At 54.3% G+C, this 16,401-nt stretch overlaps 1 protein-coding gene across 5 annotated transcripts in view; it reads right to left on the bottom strand.

The window, feature by feature from the left end:
• Nucleotides 1-9,518: 9,518 nt before the first annotated feature.
• The window catches only part of SGCA (sarcoglycan alpha), a 10,329-nt gene continuing 3,446 nt past the window's right edge, over nt 9,519-16,401 (bottom strand). For 3 of the 5 annotated variants that reach the window (XM_032279971.1, XM_032279972.1, XM_032279974.1), the window contains exons 7-10: nt 15,348-15,556; nt 15,044-15,070; nt 9,994-10,186; nt 9,519-9,731 (exon numbers count right to left, since the gene is read on the bottom strand). In XM_032279971.1, coding sequence (XP_032135862.1) covers nt 10,006-10,186; nt 15,044-15,070; nt 15,348-15,556 — 417 coding nt within the window. In that variant the 3' untranslated portion in view covers nt 9,519-9,731; nt 9,994-10,005. Of the gene's footprint in view, nt 9,732-9,993; nt 10,187-15,043; nt 15,071-15,347; nt 15,576-16,401 lie in introns of all 5 variants that reach the window. The other 2 variants (XM_032279973.1, XM_032279975.1) reach the window with 2 other exon arrangements.

The following is a 16,401-nucleotide window of genomic DNA, read 5'->3' as shown; positions in this document are numbered from 1 at the left end:
CTGAGCCTGGCCAGGGTTTGGGACCCAAGGAAGGTATGCTCCCTCCTCACTGTCCTGCCCTGGGGGATGAGGGAGACAAGCCTGGGAGAGCTGTGGGGAAGGTGCTCACAGGGTGCTCTCAGGAAGGAAGGCAGCTTGGCCCTGCTCACCACGACCTCCTGAACCCCCAGAACACAACACCCCTGGGCTGGGATGGCCTGCGGCGCCATTGCACCCCTGCCTCCTGCCCACTCCTTTTGAAGCTTTTCCTTTTTTTGGGACGGAGTTTCACTCTTGTTACCCAGGCTGGAGTGCAATGGCGCGATCTCGGCTCACCGCAACCTCCGCCTCCTGGGTTCAGGCAATTCTCCTGCCTCAGCCTCCTGAGTAGCTGGGATTACAGGCACGTGCCACCACGCCCAGCTAATTTTTTGTATTTTTAGTAGAGACGGGGTTTCACCGTGTTGACCAGGATGGTCTCAATCTCTTGACCTCGTGATCCACCCGCCTCGGCCTCCCAAAGTGCTGGGATTACAGGCTTGAGCCACTACGCCTGGCCCTTTTTTTATCCTTAAATTATTGCTTCCTCTTCCTCCCTTTTCTTCCTCCCTTCTCTTCCCCCTCACCTTCTGCCTGCTCCTCCCCACCTGCCTGAGAACCTGAGGCTCAGAGGGAAGGCAACTGTTCAGCTCCCTCATCTCAGGTAAGGGGGACAGCAAGTGTGGTCGGTGGGGGAAAGAGAATCTAGGACGTCAGAAATCCGGAGAGAACCAGGCACCCGGAGCCGGGGGACAGCGAGATGACAGCCGGTCACCTCTCACCCCGGGCACCTCTCATCCCGGGCACCTCTCACCCCGGGCACCTCTCTCACCTCTCACCTCTCTCACCCTGGTCACCTCCCTCACCCTGAGATGACTGCTGGTCACCTCTCTCACCCCAGTCCCCTCTCTCACCCTGTCTCAGGTCTAAACCCGAAAGGAACAAAAAGCCCACACTCCTCCCCAAGGTCTCCAGAGAGATGGACAAGTCCGTAGATACCATCCATCGGCAATACTAATACCGTGGCGTCCTCAAGTATTCATGGCTATTCATTATGGCCTTTAACAATTCATCATTAGCACTTCTACTACACTTAGGACAGTGTAGAAAGGGAATCCGTCTTAGAGAGGATAAGAATGATGGCATATAAATGAAGGCTTATTCATATGCAAATTACCCAAAGTTAGGTGATGCCCATTCATATCTCTCTGTCTCTCTCTCTCTCTGAGAGGCCGAATCTCGCTCTGTCGCCCAGGCTGGAGTGCGGTGGGGCAGTCTCAGCTCACTGCAACCTCCGCCTCCCGGGTTCGGTGATTCTCGTGCCTCAGCCTCCTGATTAACTGAGATTACAGCCATGTACTACCATGCCCAGCTAATTTTTGTACTTTTAGTAGAGATGGGGTTTCACCATGTTAGCCAGGCTGGTCTCGAACTCCTGGCCTCAAGGGGTCCACCCGTCTCAGCTTCCCAAAGTGCTGGGATTACGGGCATGAGCCACAGCCCCCAACTCCATCTCTTGATGAATGTGTTGTTTGGTGATGCCTGCCATGCTGCCCAGGAAGCCCTGTGCACTGGGACCTCTGGAACTCGAGGACCCTGGCTGTCCAGGCCACATCCTCATGTGCCCTCATGGAGGACCCAGGGACATCCTGAGCCTGGCATCCAAGGCTCTACCTGGTCGCTACCCACCTGCCTGGGCTCACTGTCCTCTCCCCTGCCCACATCTGTCACGCCAACCAAACGGGGTGACCACAGTCCCCACAAATGCATCACATTTCCCCACTTCCAGGCCTTTCTTGATGTCTCTTCTCTCTGCTTGCTCAAAGACCTACTGTCCGGGCCATGCTCAAATGTCTCATTCTCCTCCCATTCCCCTGCCCAGCCCACCTGCGCTCAGTCCCTCTGAGTTTCCAAAGCTCTCTGGGCCCACAGCGCTACCCTCGGCTCTTCATCCTGGGATTGTGGGTGTGGTCGTGTTTCCACCCAGTTATTCTCTCCAGGCTGGAGGCCAGGTGTTGGGATGCAGGGCTGGGCAGAGTCTGTGCTTAGGTACTGCAGAGACTAAAGACAGAGACACCAAGCTAGAGAGGCCACCCTTTAGGTGAGAGCATGGTGCTGTGCATGCCTTGTGTACAGGAGTGAGCAAGCGTGAGAGGCCAAGCAAGTGAAAACCAGGCCCGCGAGGGAGCAGACAGCAACGGAGGGCGCAGGGCAGGGCTTTCTGCAGCGACAAACATGTCCTGGAGCGGCGCTACCCAGTACGGTAGCTGCTGACCACGCGCAACTGTTGAGCATGTGAGATGCAGTTAGTGTGACTGGGGGATGCAATTTCCAGGGCTGCAGCAGGGGCAGCCTTGCGTGGCAGTACCCATGGGCAGCGGCAGGTCCGAGCCCACATCACGTGGTGTGGGGCCGGTGTGCGGTTTCAGTGTGTACAGGACAGGAGGGGAGGGGGACAAAGGGGCCATTGTGCCACATTCCCAACTCAAACCCTCCTTTCCGCTGACATCACAGCCACCCTAAATACAGCTGCTCACACCCGTTCCCCGAGACCCTCACTGTCCCCTGCACGGTGGCACAGAGCCTGCCTCTCTGTAGCTCTCACCTTTGTGTTCTCTGTGAGGACCATGCATGCTCCTGTGGCTGATTTTTCAGTCAAACTCAGATGGAAAATTCTAGAAAGGGAGGGGGCTTCATTTGGATGTTTAATTTCTGCTGCAATCTCAGTATCCTGGGTTCCTTTAGGGACCTGAGTCCATCTCCAGGCAGGATTTTCTATCACTGGAATGTGGTGGATCTTCCCTCCTTTTTTTTTTTTTCCAGCACCTTGACTTTCAGCTTCCCAGACTTTCTCCAACTACAGAGCTGGGTGGGTGGAGGAGGGGAGGGGTTGAGAGAGAGCTTCCCCACTGGGCTGGATGGAGGAGACTATGGGTGGAGCAGTTGTGAGCGTGGGCCGCGTGGGCCGCATGGGAGAGAATGTGAGGCTGTTGTCAACGCAGCGTCCACACAAGGAGGCCTTCAATGGCGTCTGAGGGAGCAAGGTGAGTGCCACCAAGGGGTCCCTGGGTGGGTCTCCTGGGGGTGCCCTGTGGATGAGTGTCTCACTCTCTGCGTCCACCTACCTGTGCACAAATAAATGCATCTGTGTTCACAGGGACCCTATACACATGTACGTGTGTGTGTTGGGGTGGGTGGGCGTCCATGCGATGCGAGCAGCTTCCCCACACATATGGCAGTGAAAGCTCCCCTGTGCAAACTGTGCAAACGCATGGACGGTGACATTTGGGACATACATGTACATGGGCATGACAGAGGGCATAGGAGGTTCTGTCTGTGTGATACAGATGAATGGGTGGGGAGCAGAGAGGAGTGTGGGAAAAATTAGGAGAGGCTGGGTGTCGGAGGGGACCACTCTCCCGAAGCCCCCCCAGCCAGCGGGAGTCCTGGTGCTGGGAAGGCTTGTGTCTCTCTCTGTCCCTTCCCCTGTGTGTGCTCCAGAGAGTATCAAGTCAGACCCAGGGCATGTCCACAGACCAGGAGGCAAGACCCTGGGAGCCGGAGAAGCCTTGTCCAGGAAGGTGGCAGGTCCTCCCCATGCAGAGATTTCAACCCTTTGCAGAGGACATGCAAGGCAAGGCTGGGAGGGGGTGAGCTTGGCACACGCTAGTGCTGGAAAAAGTGGGATTTTTTCTGCAAAAGACAATGGGAGAAACTGGGAAGGGGGTGCTGAATGAGAAGGGATGGAGAACCATGATGGGGACTAAAGCACATTTTAGAGAGGGAGCCACATTCATGTTCAAGTTCTGGAGGACCTCACTGCTGTGGGGCACTCTGCCTGCACCCCAGGGCTTCACTGATGAGTGCACAGAGGCCTGGGAGAGCAGGTGTTCTGTAGAAAGCAAGGAAAAAGGCTGAGTTCTGGGTGTGAATTGATCTGGGATGAAGATACAGGAAGAGCCATGAAACCAGTGCAGCCCAATAAAGATACAACCCACGGCACGGGTATAATCTTTCATGTCTAGCAGCCATTTAGACGAGCAGATCACTTGAGCTCAGGAGTTCAAGAGCAGCTTGACCAACATGTTAAAACCCCATCTCTACTAAAAATACAAAAATTAGCTGGGAATGGTGGCACATGCCTGTGATCCTATCTACTGGGGAGGCTGAGGCAGAATCTCTTGAACCCGGGAGGCAGAAGTTGCTGTGAGCCAAGATCGTGCCATTGCACTCCAGCCTGGGTGACAAGAGCAAAACTCTATCTCAAAACAGATAAAAAAGATAAAAAGGTTAGTGCTGTAGTGCATGTCCTAGCTACTTGGGAGGCTGAGGCAGGAGGATCCCTTGAGGCCAGGTGTTTGAGACCAGCCTGGGCAACATAATGAGACCCTATCTCTACAAAAAAAATTTTTTTAATTAGCTAGATGTGGTGGTGAGTGCCTGTAATCCTAGCTACTTGAGTGGCTGAGGCAGAAAGACCACTTGCGTTTGAGGTCACAGTGAGCTATGATCACGCCACTGCACTCCAGCCTGGACAGCACAGTGAGACCTCATCTCAAAAGAATAAATAAATAACTACAGGTAGAACTAATTTTAGCAATTTTTGTTTGTTGTGTGTGTGTGTGTGTGTGTGTGTCTGTGTGTGTGTGTGTGTGTGTGTGTTTGAGATGTAGTCTCACTCTGTCGCCAGGCTGGAGTGCCGTGGAGTGATCTCGGCTCACTGCAACCTCCGACTCCCGGGTTCAAGTGATTCTGCTTCCTCTGCCTCCCGAGTAGCTGGGACTACAGGCATGCACCACCATGCCCAGCTAATTTTTGTATTTTTAGTAGAGATGAGGTTTCATCATGTTGGCCAGGATGATCTCAATCTCTTGACCTTGTGATCTGCCCACCTGTGCCCCCCAAAGTGCTGGTTTACAGGTATAAGCCACCGCACCCGGCCTACCAATGTTTTTTATTTAACTGAATGTATCCCCAAATCTGATCATTTCACCATTACACTGATGGTACAGCTCAGTTTGGACCAGCCACGTTTTAAGTGCCCAGTAGCTGTGTGGCCTGAGGCTGCTGTACTAGATGGCACAGCTCTAGGCCGCAGATTTGTCCCAAAGATCACAGGAATTTAGGCTTCCACCCGTAATTCACAGGGAGGGATTGAACTTTTCACAAGGCGCAGGTGGAAATGGAGTTCATTCAGCCTGGATCTTAGGGGCCAGGGAGACCCCAGGGACCCCCCAGGGACCTCTGGCCTCGGGGATCATGTGAGTGGCATGAATACTTGTATGCGATAATGTTTCCAACCTTGGGAGTTGCTAGACTGTCCAGTTCCCACAAATTCCCACAACATCCCCAAGGCCGTTATGATGATTGTCTTATGAGTAAACGCTCTCATCTGGCTCAGCCAGCTGTGGTGTGGCAGAATCATGATTCCAGTCCTGCTCCCAGGCAGCAGGCAGCAGTGGGGTGTGGGGGACTGAGGCTGGCCCTAGGTGGTGCCTTGAGTCCCCAGGTCTGGCAGATAGAGAGGTGGTGAGGACATGTCTGAGCGTCAGGCCACGTATGTGTGCTGTGTTTCGAAGGAAGGTGGAGGCCACCCACTGGGCCACAGGGGCGATGCCATCGTGGGACTGAAGGAGACAGGGGTGGAGCAGAGTGTGCAGCCGGCCAAGTCTCCCGGTGGCGGTGGGAGTGGCTGCCCTTCTTTGACCTGGGCTGTGGGGGTGGGGCGTGACTGCTGGGTGGAATCTTGTGTGTCAGGGAGGGGCTGCTGCCCAGTGGGGAGGCACTGAGTGTCTGTGCCCTCCCGGCGTGCCACCGGGGCCTCTGGACATGTGTGCCCAGGCAGGGCTTGGCGTCCTCTGCAGGCACGCCATCCTCCCCGCTACTCGTCTGGGCCACTTCCTCTCAGGCCGGCAGCCAGGCTCCCGTGTGCTCCTTGGAGCTGAGCAGGGAGGAAGGCGCTGCCAAGACCCCAAGGCAAAGCCAGGAAGTGAGGAGCTGGCCTTGCACCCTCCCAGCCCAGGCCAGCACAGGAAGTGCACAGGAGGCCCAAGAGCTCCTGGCTGCAGGAGGCAAGCCCAGAGAGGAGGGGTAGACAGCCTCCTCCTCAAGGGAGCAGGGATGAAGGAGGAGCCGCCCCAGACAGCAGGCTGGCTGCTGGAGCCTCCGGTCTGCTCAACTCCTGGTTTCCTCCAGGAGAAAGAAACAGCCAATGGGAAGCCAGAGGCACCCACTAGTCAAAGAACCCGTTTGGCTATGGGTGGGCACCTAAAGAGCCAGTCATTCAACAGGTGATCATTAGTATTTTTTTTTTTTTTCCTGAGACGGAGTCTCTTCTGTTGCCCAGGCTGGAGTGCAATGGCGTAATCTCAGCTCACTGCAACATCTGCCTTCTGGGTTCAAGCAGTTCTCCTGCCTCAGCCTCTTGAGTAGCTAGGATCACAGGCATGTGCCACCATGCCCAGCTAATTTTTGTATTTTTAGTAGAAATGGGGTTTAACCATGTTGGCCAGGCTGGCCTTGAACTCCTGACCTCATGATTCGCCCACCTCGGCTTCCCAAAGTGCTGGGATTACAGGCATGAGCTATTGTACCTGGTCCACAACAGGGTATAATACACTGCTCCTTGGCCTGCCTCAGCAGATGCTCATGAAACCAAAGTTTGATGAGTTGATTGACTAACTAATGAGTACTGATGTAGGGCTGAGGGCCCCACAGGGTCGTGGGGTGAGCCTTACGCTGTGTTGAGGTGCAGGATCCGAGAAATAAAGAGACAGGACACAGAAAACGCAGCTGGGCTCAGGGGGCCATGCCACCTATAAGTGGAGTCAGGCAAGGCCCCAAATGTCCAGACGCATGAGTATTTATTGTGTATAGGTTAGGGGCAGAGCAGTGAGTGAAGTCATCTTTAAGGATAGTGATAGGGCCGTGAGCAATAAAACATGGGGTCCACCCCCATTAGATTACCTAGGCCAGGAGGTGGACAGTGCGCAGCAAGGGGCCCGTTCCCATGAAGGCAAGGGCTGTGTGCAGTAAGAGGTACACCCCTATTAGGTCACCGAGGCTTGAAGGTGGGCTGTGTGCAGTGAAGAGGGTGCAGTGTGCAATACTTCTATCTATTGGCAAACTACTTCTAAGAAGATTTATAGGAGGTTGCTTTAAGTCACATAGCAGTGACAGAGCTGTTAAGGTTACCGCCACCTTCTGGCGGCTTCCAGCGGGTTCTATGGGAAGATGCTTTTCAAGCAGCACAGTAGCAAGAGCTGATAAAGTTCACAGTCACCAAGGTGGATTGCCGGTCTGAGGGCAGCCTTCCACAAGAACTGAAGCAAGGTCCTGCAACTCCTTTATCAGGAGGAGTGGCTCTTGCCCCAAGCCTTCCATACAGCAGGTATCTTTACGATACTGAACGCTGCCACCTGGGCCATGGAGTCTTGTCCTGGTATAACTTTTTCCCTTAAATCATGCTCTGCACTGTGTCTGCTCTAGACATTCCTCTGATTATAAGCTGCTTATCCCTTAATTCATGCTCTGTACTGTGTCCACTCTAGGCATTCCTCCGATTATGAACTAAGATATAATTACAGGTATATATGCAGGGAAATATTCTTCAGGCCCTCATACTATCAACTATTATATGATTATATATAGAGGATTATATAAAGGGATTCTTCAAACCCTATTTCTATAAACTTATATATTATTATATAAAGGATTATATAACAGGAAATAGCTGAGTAGTAACACTATAAAGTGAGATATTCCTCAAGCCCTAGCTGTGCCAGGGTTCTGCTTAGCTCTCATTCCTCGGTGCCTATATGGGTGGTTACCCACATACTGGGAAGCCCTGGAGATCATGGAAGAAGCTTTAGCAATGGCCTTGCTCACCGCCCGTTCCCTGACGAGGGAGTAGCCTCCTTAAGAGCCCTGAGTACAGGCACCGTGGCTCATGGCAGTCATCCCAGATACTCCAGAGGCTGAGGCAAAAGGATCGCTTGAGAACAGGAGTTCAGGACCAGCCTGGGTAACACAGTGAGACCTTGGCTCTAAAGGAAAGAAAGAACGCTGAGCAAACCCAGGCATGTGGCACCCCTTCATGCGTCCCTCCACAACATCCTTCCCGAGTACCCACTGTGTGCAGGTGCCACACCTGCTGCAGGCTGAAAGAATCGTTTGTTCTAGTGCAGAAAAGGACTCGGAATACGTGAGCCCAAACAGTACAGATCCTCTCAGAGAGCAGAAAGTCCTCGCAGGGCGGAAGGGGGGCCACAGGGGACCGGGAAGACCTGTCTCAGGGGTGCCCTTTGGGCAGAGACAGAACCTGCGGTCAGGGGCTGGTTGTGTGGATGTGGGGGCCAGGGGCTTTCAGCAGAGGACAAGGAGGGTTGTCTTGGAGGTGCCGCTAGCAGAGGCCTTGCCAGCTGTCCCTCTAGTAGGCGGGCCTCTCTCAGGCCGAGCCGCCGGCCTGTCCTCATGTGGGACTATTTGAGCCTGGATGTGGCCAGATGGCTGTGATCAGGGCAGAACTGGCCCAATTTGGTTGTAATCACCTGGGAAAAACAAGCTCAGGCCTCCTCACTGCCAGCTGAGCTCTTCCAAGCTCGTGTGGGGTCAAGCTGCACTGGAGCCACCCAGCCTAACAAGGCTCACAGGCTGTGTGGTGTCCTCTGCACCCCTGCCCATCTCCGGAGCAGCTCAGCAAGGCAAGGGGTCCTTGAGCCTAGGGCATTCAGGGACCCTCCAACCTCCCTCTCTCCATCTCTCTTTTTTTTTGACACGGAGTTTTGCCCTGTCACCCAGGCTGGAGTGCAGTGGTGCGGTCTCAGCTCACTGCAACCTCTTCCTCCTGGGGTCAAGCGATTCTCCTGCTTCAGCCTCCCAAGTAGCTAGGATTACATGTGCACACCATCATGTCTGGCTAATTTTTCTATTTTTAGTAGAGACAGGGTTTCACCATGTTGGCCAGGCTGGTCTTGAACTCTTGACTTCAAGTGATCTGCCCACCTCAGCCTATGAAAGTTCTGGGATTACAGGCGTGAGCCACCGCGCCCGACCCCTCTCTGCATATCTAGATTGGCTTCTCTTCAAATACAACAGACAGAGGAACTCTCCCTCCAGGGGATCTTGAGGTGCCAAGGAAATCTGCAGATAAGGGCCTGGATTTCCTGTTCTAGAACCTCCCAACCCTACAGAAGGCAGAGTGGAGGCAGACTTGCCAGGGTCAAATCCAAGCTTTGCCACTTGCTTGCTCCGTAACCTTCGGTAAGTCACTGACTCTCCCTTGGTCTCTGTTTCCTTGTCCATGAAATGGGGATTAATGATCCAGGCATCCCTCACTACCAGGTTCATGGGAGGGCTGCAGATAGTAGATCCTTTCCTCTTTCTTCCTGAGAATTCGAAAAAACAACAAAATGCCCAGGGTGCAAAGGGCAGAGGCTGGCATGTGCTGCCCGCCTGCAGGGCCTCCCAGAAAGCACAAAGGGAAACAGAGGCAGTGAGGTCGGGGGAGGCTGCCAGCAGCAACATGTGAGCAAAGCAGCAGGTATTTATTCCGAATGTCCTTACTCCACACACTCTCATCCTGCCCCACCCCATCTCCCTGCTTGTTCCAGGTGGGTTCCAGGTGGGCCAGGAGCCAGAATCAGCAGATGGGATGTGCCGCTTGCCAAATGGACAGAGAAGGGAGGATGAAGTCAGGGCTGGACCTGGAACCACTATGGGAAGAGAGAGTGGAGGGCTGAGAGGGCCAGATGCTGGTTCTCCTGCCCTCCCCATCCTGACCCTCCAACCCCGAGTGCTTGGCACTGGGGACATAGCCCTGGCACTGGTGGGCACCCCCAGCAGCTGCCTCAGAGGGGCAGGCAAGTCTACGTGCCTCTTCCCCTGACCTCCCCCAGACCCCACCATTTGCCCCAGCTTTGAGATGGAGGTCATCTTGTTCCCAGAAATAAAGCTGGCATCGCCCACCAGACCCACCTGGCTGGGCCCTCAGTGCTGGTCCAGAATAAGGGGCACCTGGGCGCTGTCCACGAGGGGAGGCAGTCGCTCACCCGTGCGCACGCTGAACATGGGCAGGGTGGAGAGTGGCCGGGGCACCTCGCGGCTGGCCGCCATCTGCCGCAGCTCCTCTGTGTTCCCGTGGATGGTGCAGTGGTGGACCATCTGGATGCTGGAGGAACGGGCGGGGAGTCGTCAGCTCTGGGAGTTGGCTGCCCCGGCGTGCAGACTGGCGCTGCCTCTTAGCCACCCTGCAGTCCTCCCACCACTTATGGGGAAGAGACTCAAACACATGATTCAGGGGCAGAAAAACAGAAAGCGCAATGGGGCCGGGCGCGGTGGTTCGGGCCTGTAATCCCAGCGCTTTGGGAGGCCAAGGCAGGCGGATCACTGGAGGTCAGGAGTTGGAGACCAGCCTGGCCAACATGGTGAAACCCTGTTTCTACAAAAACAAAAATAAAAATTAGCCAGGCATGGTGTGGGCGCCTGTAATCCAGCTACTCAGGAGGCTGAGGCAGAAGAATCACTTGAGCCTGGGAGGCCGAGGTTGCGGTGAGCCGAGATCGTGCCACTGTGCTCAGGTCTGGGTGACAGAGTGAGACTCTTTCTCAAAAAAAAAAAAAGAAAGCTCTATGGTGCCTGCTCAGTGCCCAGTGGTCGAGACATGGGCTGTGGGTGTAGATAGCCTCCCAGGTTCAAGGCTCTATCTTGGGCAAGTTGCTTAACCACTCTATGCCTTAGTTTACTCAACTGTCAAATGGAGATCATAACACCTACCTCCAGGCTGGTGCGGCAGGCAGCTCACACCTGTAATCCCAGCACTTTGGGAGGCCAAGGCAGGTGGATCACTTGAGGCCAGGAGCTCAAGACCAGCCTGACCAACATGATGAAACCCCGTCTCTACTAAACATACAAAAAAAAAATCAGCTGTGCGTGGTGGCACATGCCTGTAGTCCCAGCTACTTAGGAGCCTAAGGCAGGAGAATCGCTTGAACTTGGGAGGCGGAGGTTGCAGTGAGCCAAGATCACACCACTGCACTCTAGCTTGGGCGGCAGGATGAGACTCGTCTCAAAAAAGAAAAAACACCTACCTCCTAGGATTGCTATGAAGATTAAACGAGAAAATGTGGCTCAGTGTTTAGAATAGTGCCTACCACGTGGTAAGCACTCACAGGATATGGAGACATGACTAGACATCCACAGGGAGCATAATCTTCCAGGGCCCAGTGTTTGCTGAGCTTTATATTATGTTATGTTATTTATTTACTTTTAAGAGATGGAGTCTCGGTCTGTCGCCTAGCTTCAGTGCAGTGGCATAATCATAGCTCAAGCAGCCTCCACCTCCTGGGCTCAAGTGATCCTCCTGCCTCAGCCTCCTGAGTAGCTGAGACTTTAGGTGCAAGCCACCATGCTTGGCTAAGTTTTAAAACTTTTTCGTAGGGACAGGCGTCTTACTTTGTTGCTTATGCTCGTCTTGAACTTCTGGCCTCAAGGGACCCTCCTGCCTCTGCCTCCCAGAGTGCTGGGATTACAGGCATGAGCCACGGCGCCCAGCCAAGAATTGGTTTTCTTGGAGAAGCTGGGGCCCCAGGCAGGGCTGAAGCTACCCCACTTGCCACTTCATTACTGATCAGATGAGGGAGGAAAAGTGATCCATACCCATGTTCAGGTCCCAGTTAGTGGACACGGACTCCAGCCAGAGCCTGATAGTTTAGACTACAGAAAAGACAAAGACCTAGCTTCCTGCTGAATGAGCCATGCTCCTCCTGCGGGGAGTGGGATCAAGTCCTGTCTGGCCAGCAGGAAGAGGTGGAGTCACCATCTAAGGCTAGGGGAGGGTCAAGATGAGCTCTTGAGTCTGGAATTTGGTGAGCTGAGTTGACCGAAACACAATTTTCTATTCCCAGGCAAGGGGAGACGGAGGGAAAAGAGAGCAATGGGTGGGTGGATGCCGAGATGGAGACAGCCGGTCAGGTGAGGCCCTGGTGGAGGAAGGCCTCCAGCAGTGGGCCCCTCCTTATTCCCAGCCTCACATCTGGGCCTCATTACTCTGGCAACACACAGGTGGAAAAATGTGCTGGGGATGTTTTTCTAGAGCAAGAGCAGAAGCCAGACCCTGCAGTGCTTCCCCACGTCCTTCCACATCAGCACTTGGGCAGACGAACGGCAGGCATTCCTGCACCCTCAGGCACACGCATGCGCACACACAGGTGTGGCCCAGTCTCACCCACACCCACTCCACCACCAACACACAGTCCCGAAAGCACTGCCTCTGGCACACAGATCCCCGGGAGAGGGTCGTGGGGCCTGGAGGACTCTGTAACTGCTGAAATCTGATCTAGGAGAAAAGCAGGCAGCAGAATCATAACTTGTAGATAATCTGAAAAATGGCAGATATTGAACGAGGGAAAAATTGGATTTTGTAGAAGTATATCAACACAAAATCCAAACCAGCCAAGGCTAATATTGCACGTGGTGAAATTGGTTATTGATTTCAAATTGACAGAGGCAGCAGATTTTTCTGACAACATCAGAGCTATAAACTCGACCCGGGGAGGCTGGACGTGGAGGAAATACTGGTCATGAGAGGATATCCCCAATGGCAGTAGCTGTTAGTGATTAAATTTGGCACAATCCAAAAAAATGAGGAATAAAATCTTCCTTATGAAATGTACATGAAAAATCACTGATCCCCATGGGGAAAAATTCTATAAAAATGAAAACAGAAAATGAAAACAAAGCCTTTTAGCTGCTTTCTATAGAAAGTTGCTAGAGGAATTAAGTCAACTTCGTGCAGATCAAGGAATTACATCTCTGTTCACTCTGGAAAATATATTCCTGTAAAAATTCATAAATGTTGATATAACCCTGATGCCTGCAAAGCTTGTATTCCTCAAGCCAGAGGCTCAAAAATCCAGTGGGTTGAGATGGTGGGTCAAAATGGTGACTTTAAACCTGGGGGCCAGGCCAGGTGCAGTGGCACACGCCTGTAGTCCAAGCTGCTCAGGAAGCTGAGGTGGGAGGGTCGCTTGAACCCAGGAGTTTGAGGCTGCAGTGAGCTACAATCATGCCACTGTACTCCAGCTTGGGTGACAAAGTGAGACCCTCTCCCTAAAAATTTTTTTAAAAATGAAATTAGTGTAGGCATGTGCATGCACCGTGCAGGCGCAGCGTGTGGCACACACAGCAGCCCTCCTCCCCAGGACACCTGTCATGTTACACACCTCCACCATCTGGCATCTCCTGTCACTGCTCCCTGGAGGAAGCAATGGGGCCTCTGTGACCCACACAGAATTCTGGTGGCCTCACAATGTCCCCCTGAGGTCACCACAGAGATAACCTCACCACCCCCTGCACCAGGAGCACAAGTCTGTAGAGGCCAACCGTGGGTGAGCGCCCTTGGTCCTCTCTCTGGCCACCCAGGGGAAGGCGGGGGCTGGAGCCCAAGCAGAAGCCTCGGAGGGGACCAGGAACCGGGACACACCTCAGCCATCCTTCAAGGAGCAGCCCAGTGGAGACTGCCAGCCACCCTGGAGGTCCTTACACCCAAGACCCTTCACCTACCCCAGGGAGAGATGCAAAAAGACACTCTGCCGCTGTCCCTGGCAAATACTGCCATGGGTGGAAGCCAGCAGGCCAGCATGTCAGAGGCCCCTAGCAAGACAGCAACTGGGCAACGCACCTGTCCCAAATCCTGCCAGAAGCCCAGCATGTCCAAGGTGATCCTGAGGGCTGTGGCTGACAAGGGGACCTGCAAGTGTGTGTCCCTGGCCACCCTGAAGAAGGCTCTTGCCACCACAGGCTACGACATGGCCCGAAATGCTTGTCGCTTCAAGCGTGTGCTCAAGGGGCTGGTGGACAAGGGCATGCTCAAGCAGGTGACCGGCAAGGGGGCTTCAGGCTCCTTCAGGCTGGGCAAAAAGCAGGCCTCCAAGCCCAAGCCCAAGGTCAAGAGACAACGGCGGCGGAGGCAGCGCTCTGGGCAGCGCCTCTCCAGGCAGTCCTGCTCTGGGCAGCGCCACTTTGGACGGCGCAGGCCACTACTGGGCTCCAAACAGGGGCACAAGCAGCTTGTCAGGGGGGTTCGAAGGGTGGCTAAATGCCACCGCAATTGATGAGGCAGGCCGGGCAAGCAGTCAGGAGCGCCAAGCCCAGCACAGGCTCAGTGCAGTGGGAATAAAAGGAGCCTAACTTATTTCAAATCTGCTTCCTGGATTCTGGGGTGCAGGGGAGTGGGAGAGGAAGAGGGTTGGGGGCACAGAGGAGGGGTAAGGCCATGAGTAGTGGAAACCTGGGCAAAATAAGAGGAAGGATTTGGGAAGGGCTAGCGGAATTGGAAGCATTCATAGACACCAGCTAGTCCAACCACATGATCTTGTAGGTGGAGCATCTGAAGCCAGAAAGAAGGGTGACGGAGATTGTGTGGCAGAGCCCGGCCTGGACCCCACGTGTCTGACTCTTAAGTTGCTTCTCACGCAGCAGGTCCCATTCCCCTGTGTCACAACAGGCTCTTCTTTTTTTGGGGGGAAAGAGTAACTCTGTCGCCCAGACTGGAGTGCAGTGGCACAATTACTGCTCACTGCAGCCTCAACCTCCTAGGGTCAAGTGATCCTCCTATCTCAGGCTCCCAAGTAGCTGGGACTACAGGCATACTCCACCACGCCTGGCTAATTGAAATTTTTTTGTTGTTTTTGAGATGGGGTTTCACTGTGTTGCCCAGGCTGGCCTCAAACTACTGGGCTCAAGCAACCCTCCCACCTCAGCCTCCCAAAGTGCTGGGATTACAGGCATGAGCCACCCCACCTGGCTCACAAGAGATTCTTCTATGGACACCAGCAAATAATAAGGCAGAGTCAGGAAAGATCAGGCCCAGCATCCAGCCAGCCCAGGGCTAGAGCTCAGAGGTCAAGGGCAGGGGTGAGCCTCACCCCTGAGTGATTTATTTTTCTCTGCTGTTCATGGCATACGTTGGGGGGTCCAACAACTGTCTAGGTGGGCTCCCATCCCACCCCAGCTTTCCCCTACTCACTCAGAGGTGGCCAGGTCTCTCTTCAGCCTGTGGAAAAGTGAAGGAGATGGTTAGCCCAGCTCTGGACATCACGTCAAGGTGCCCCAGGGCACCATTGTGTGTGTGGAGGTCTGTGTGTGATCAACCACAATGCCCTCCTGGTGCCAGGTCAGGCAGGTCTCAAGCCCCAAGTTGCCTAGAAGGGGCCCTGCACTCCTTTTGTGCCTGAGAACCCCATTCCCAGAGTTTCTGGATCCCACACAGCACAAGCGCCACTGGGAGTCCCATGGGGGCAGGTGCCCCCCGCCCTCATGCCCACACTCACCGCCCCTCCCGCCGGCAGCACATGACATAGGCCAGCAGCAAGGTGAGAAGCAGGGCCACCAGCAGGGGCACCAAGAGGGTGACCAGAGCATCCACCAAGAAGTCACGGTCTGGGGCCTCCGTGGGTGGGCAGAAGAACGGGTCGTGCTCCAGGATGCCATCGCCCGGGGTGGGCACCTCGTCTGCAGGCTCTGGCACTGACTTATCCACCTGCACAGAGAGCTCAGGGCTGACACAGGAAGTGGCTAGCTGGACACAGAGGCCCCTAGGAACAGGGCAGGGGTTCTGGGCCATCCTCCTATGACCTCATGCAGCCACAGGGTTTCCTCCTGCCTGCCTTCCCCAGTTCCTGTGACCTAGCAGGACAAGCCAGGACTAGGAGGCAGGAGACAATGTCCAGCAGAGGCAGGACAGCGCACTGGTTACCACACGGCTCTAGGGTCTGGCCACCTGGGTTTGAATCCGGACTCAGACAAGTCCTTAGCTAGGATGACTGCCCCTGTGTGCCTGTTTCATCACCTGTAAAGTCAGAAGGATAATAGTAGCACCTGTCTCCTGTAGAGCATAAAACAGGCTGATGGGACAGTGCCAAGCACAGAACAAGTGCTCAAGAATGTTGTCAATCACCAGTCCCTGGCTGTGGACCCTGAATGAGTTCCTGCTCTGCGGGCCAATTCACAGGAACAGAGAACCCCAGCAGTGAGATCCTGAGAACCTCAGCTCAGTATCCAAAGAGCTGTCGTGAGCATCTTTGGTTTACAGTGTGAAGAGCTATCAAGTCCTTGTTGTAAGCAGGTTTGCTAGGTGGCACCTTAGAGAAAAGCAGACAGCTGTCACGCAGAGGCCTTTGGTGGGGAGAGGGTTTGGGAACTGCACTGTAATGTAGCTCTTGGGCTGGGCAGGTCTGGAGCCCAGGAGTTGGAGACCCCACGTGTGGATTGCGGGCTCTGTCGCCCCCTTGTGGGGAAAGGTAGAACGTGTGTGTGTGTGTGTGTGTGTGTGTGTGCGCGTGTGTGTGTGTGTGTGTGTGTGTGTGTGTGTGTGTGTGTGTGTGT

Source organism: Sapajus apella, unplaced genomic scaffold (assembly GCF_009761245.1).
Source record: "Sapajus apella isolate SASKATOON/1434 unplaced genomic scaffold, GSC_monkey_1.0 scaffold12, whole genome shotgun sequence".
Taxonomy (NCBI): domain Eukaryota; kingdom Metazoa; phylum Chordata; class Mammalia; order Primates; family Cebidae; genus Sapajus; species Sapajus apella.
The sequence above is the reverse complement of the archived record's forward strand: the minus strand, read 5'-3'. Positions and strand labels throughout refer to the sequence as shown.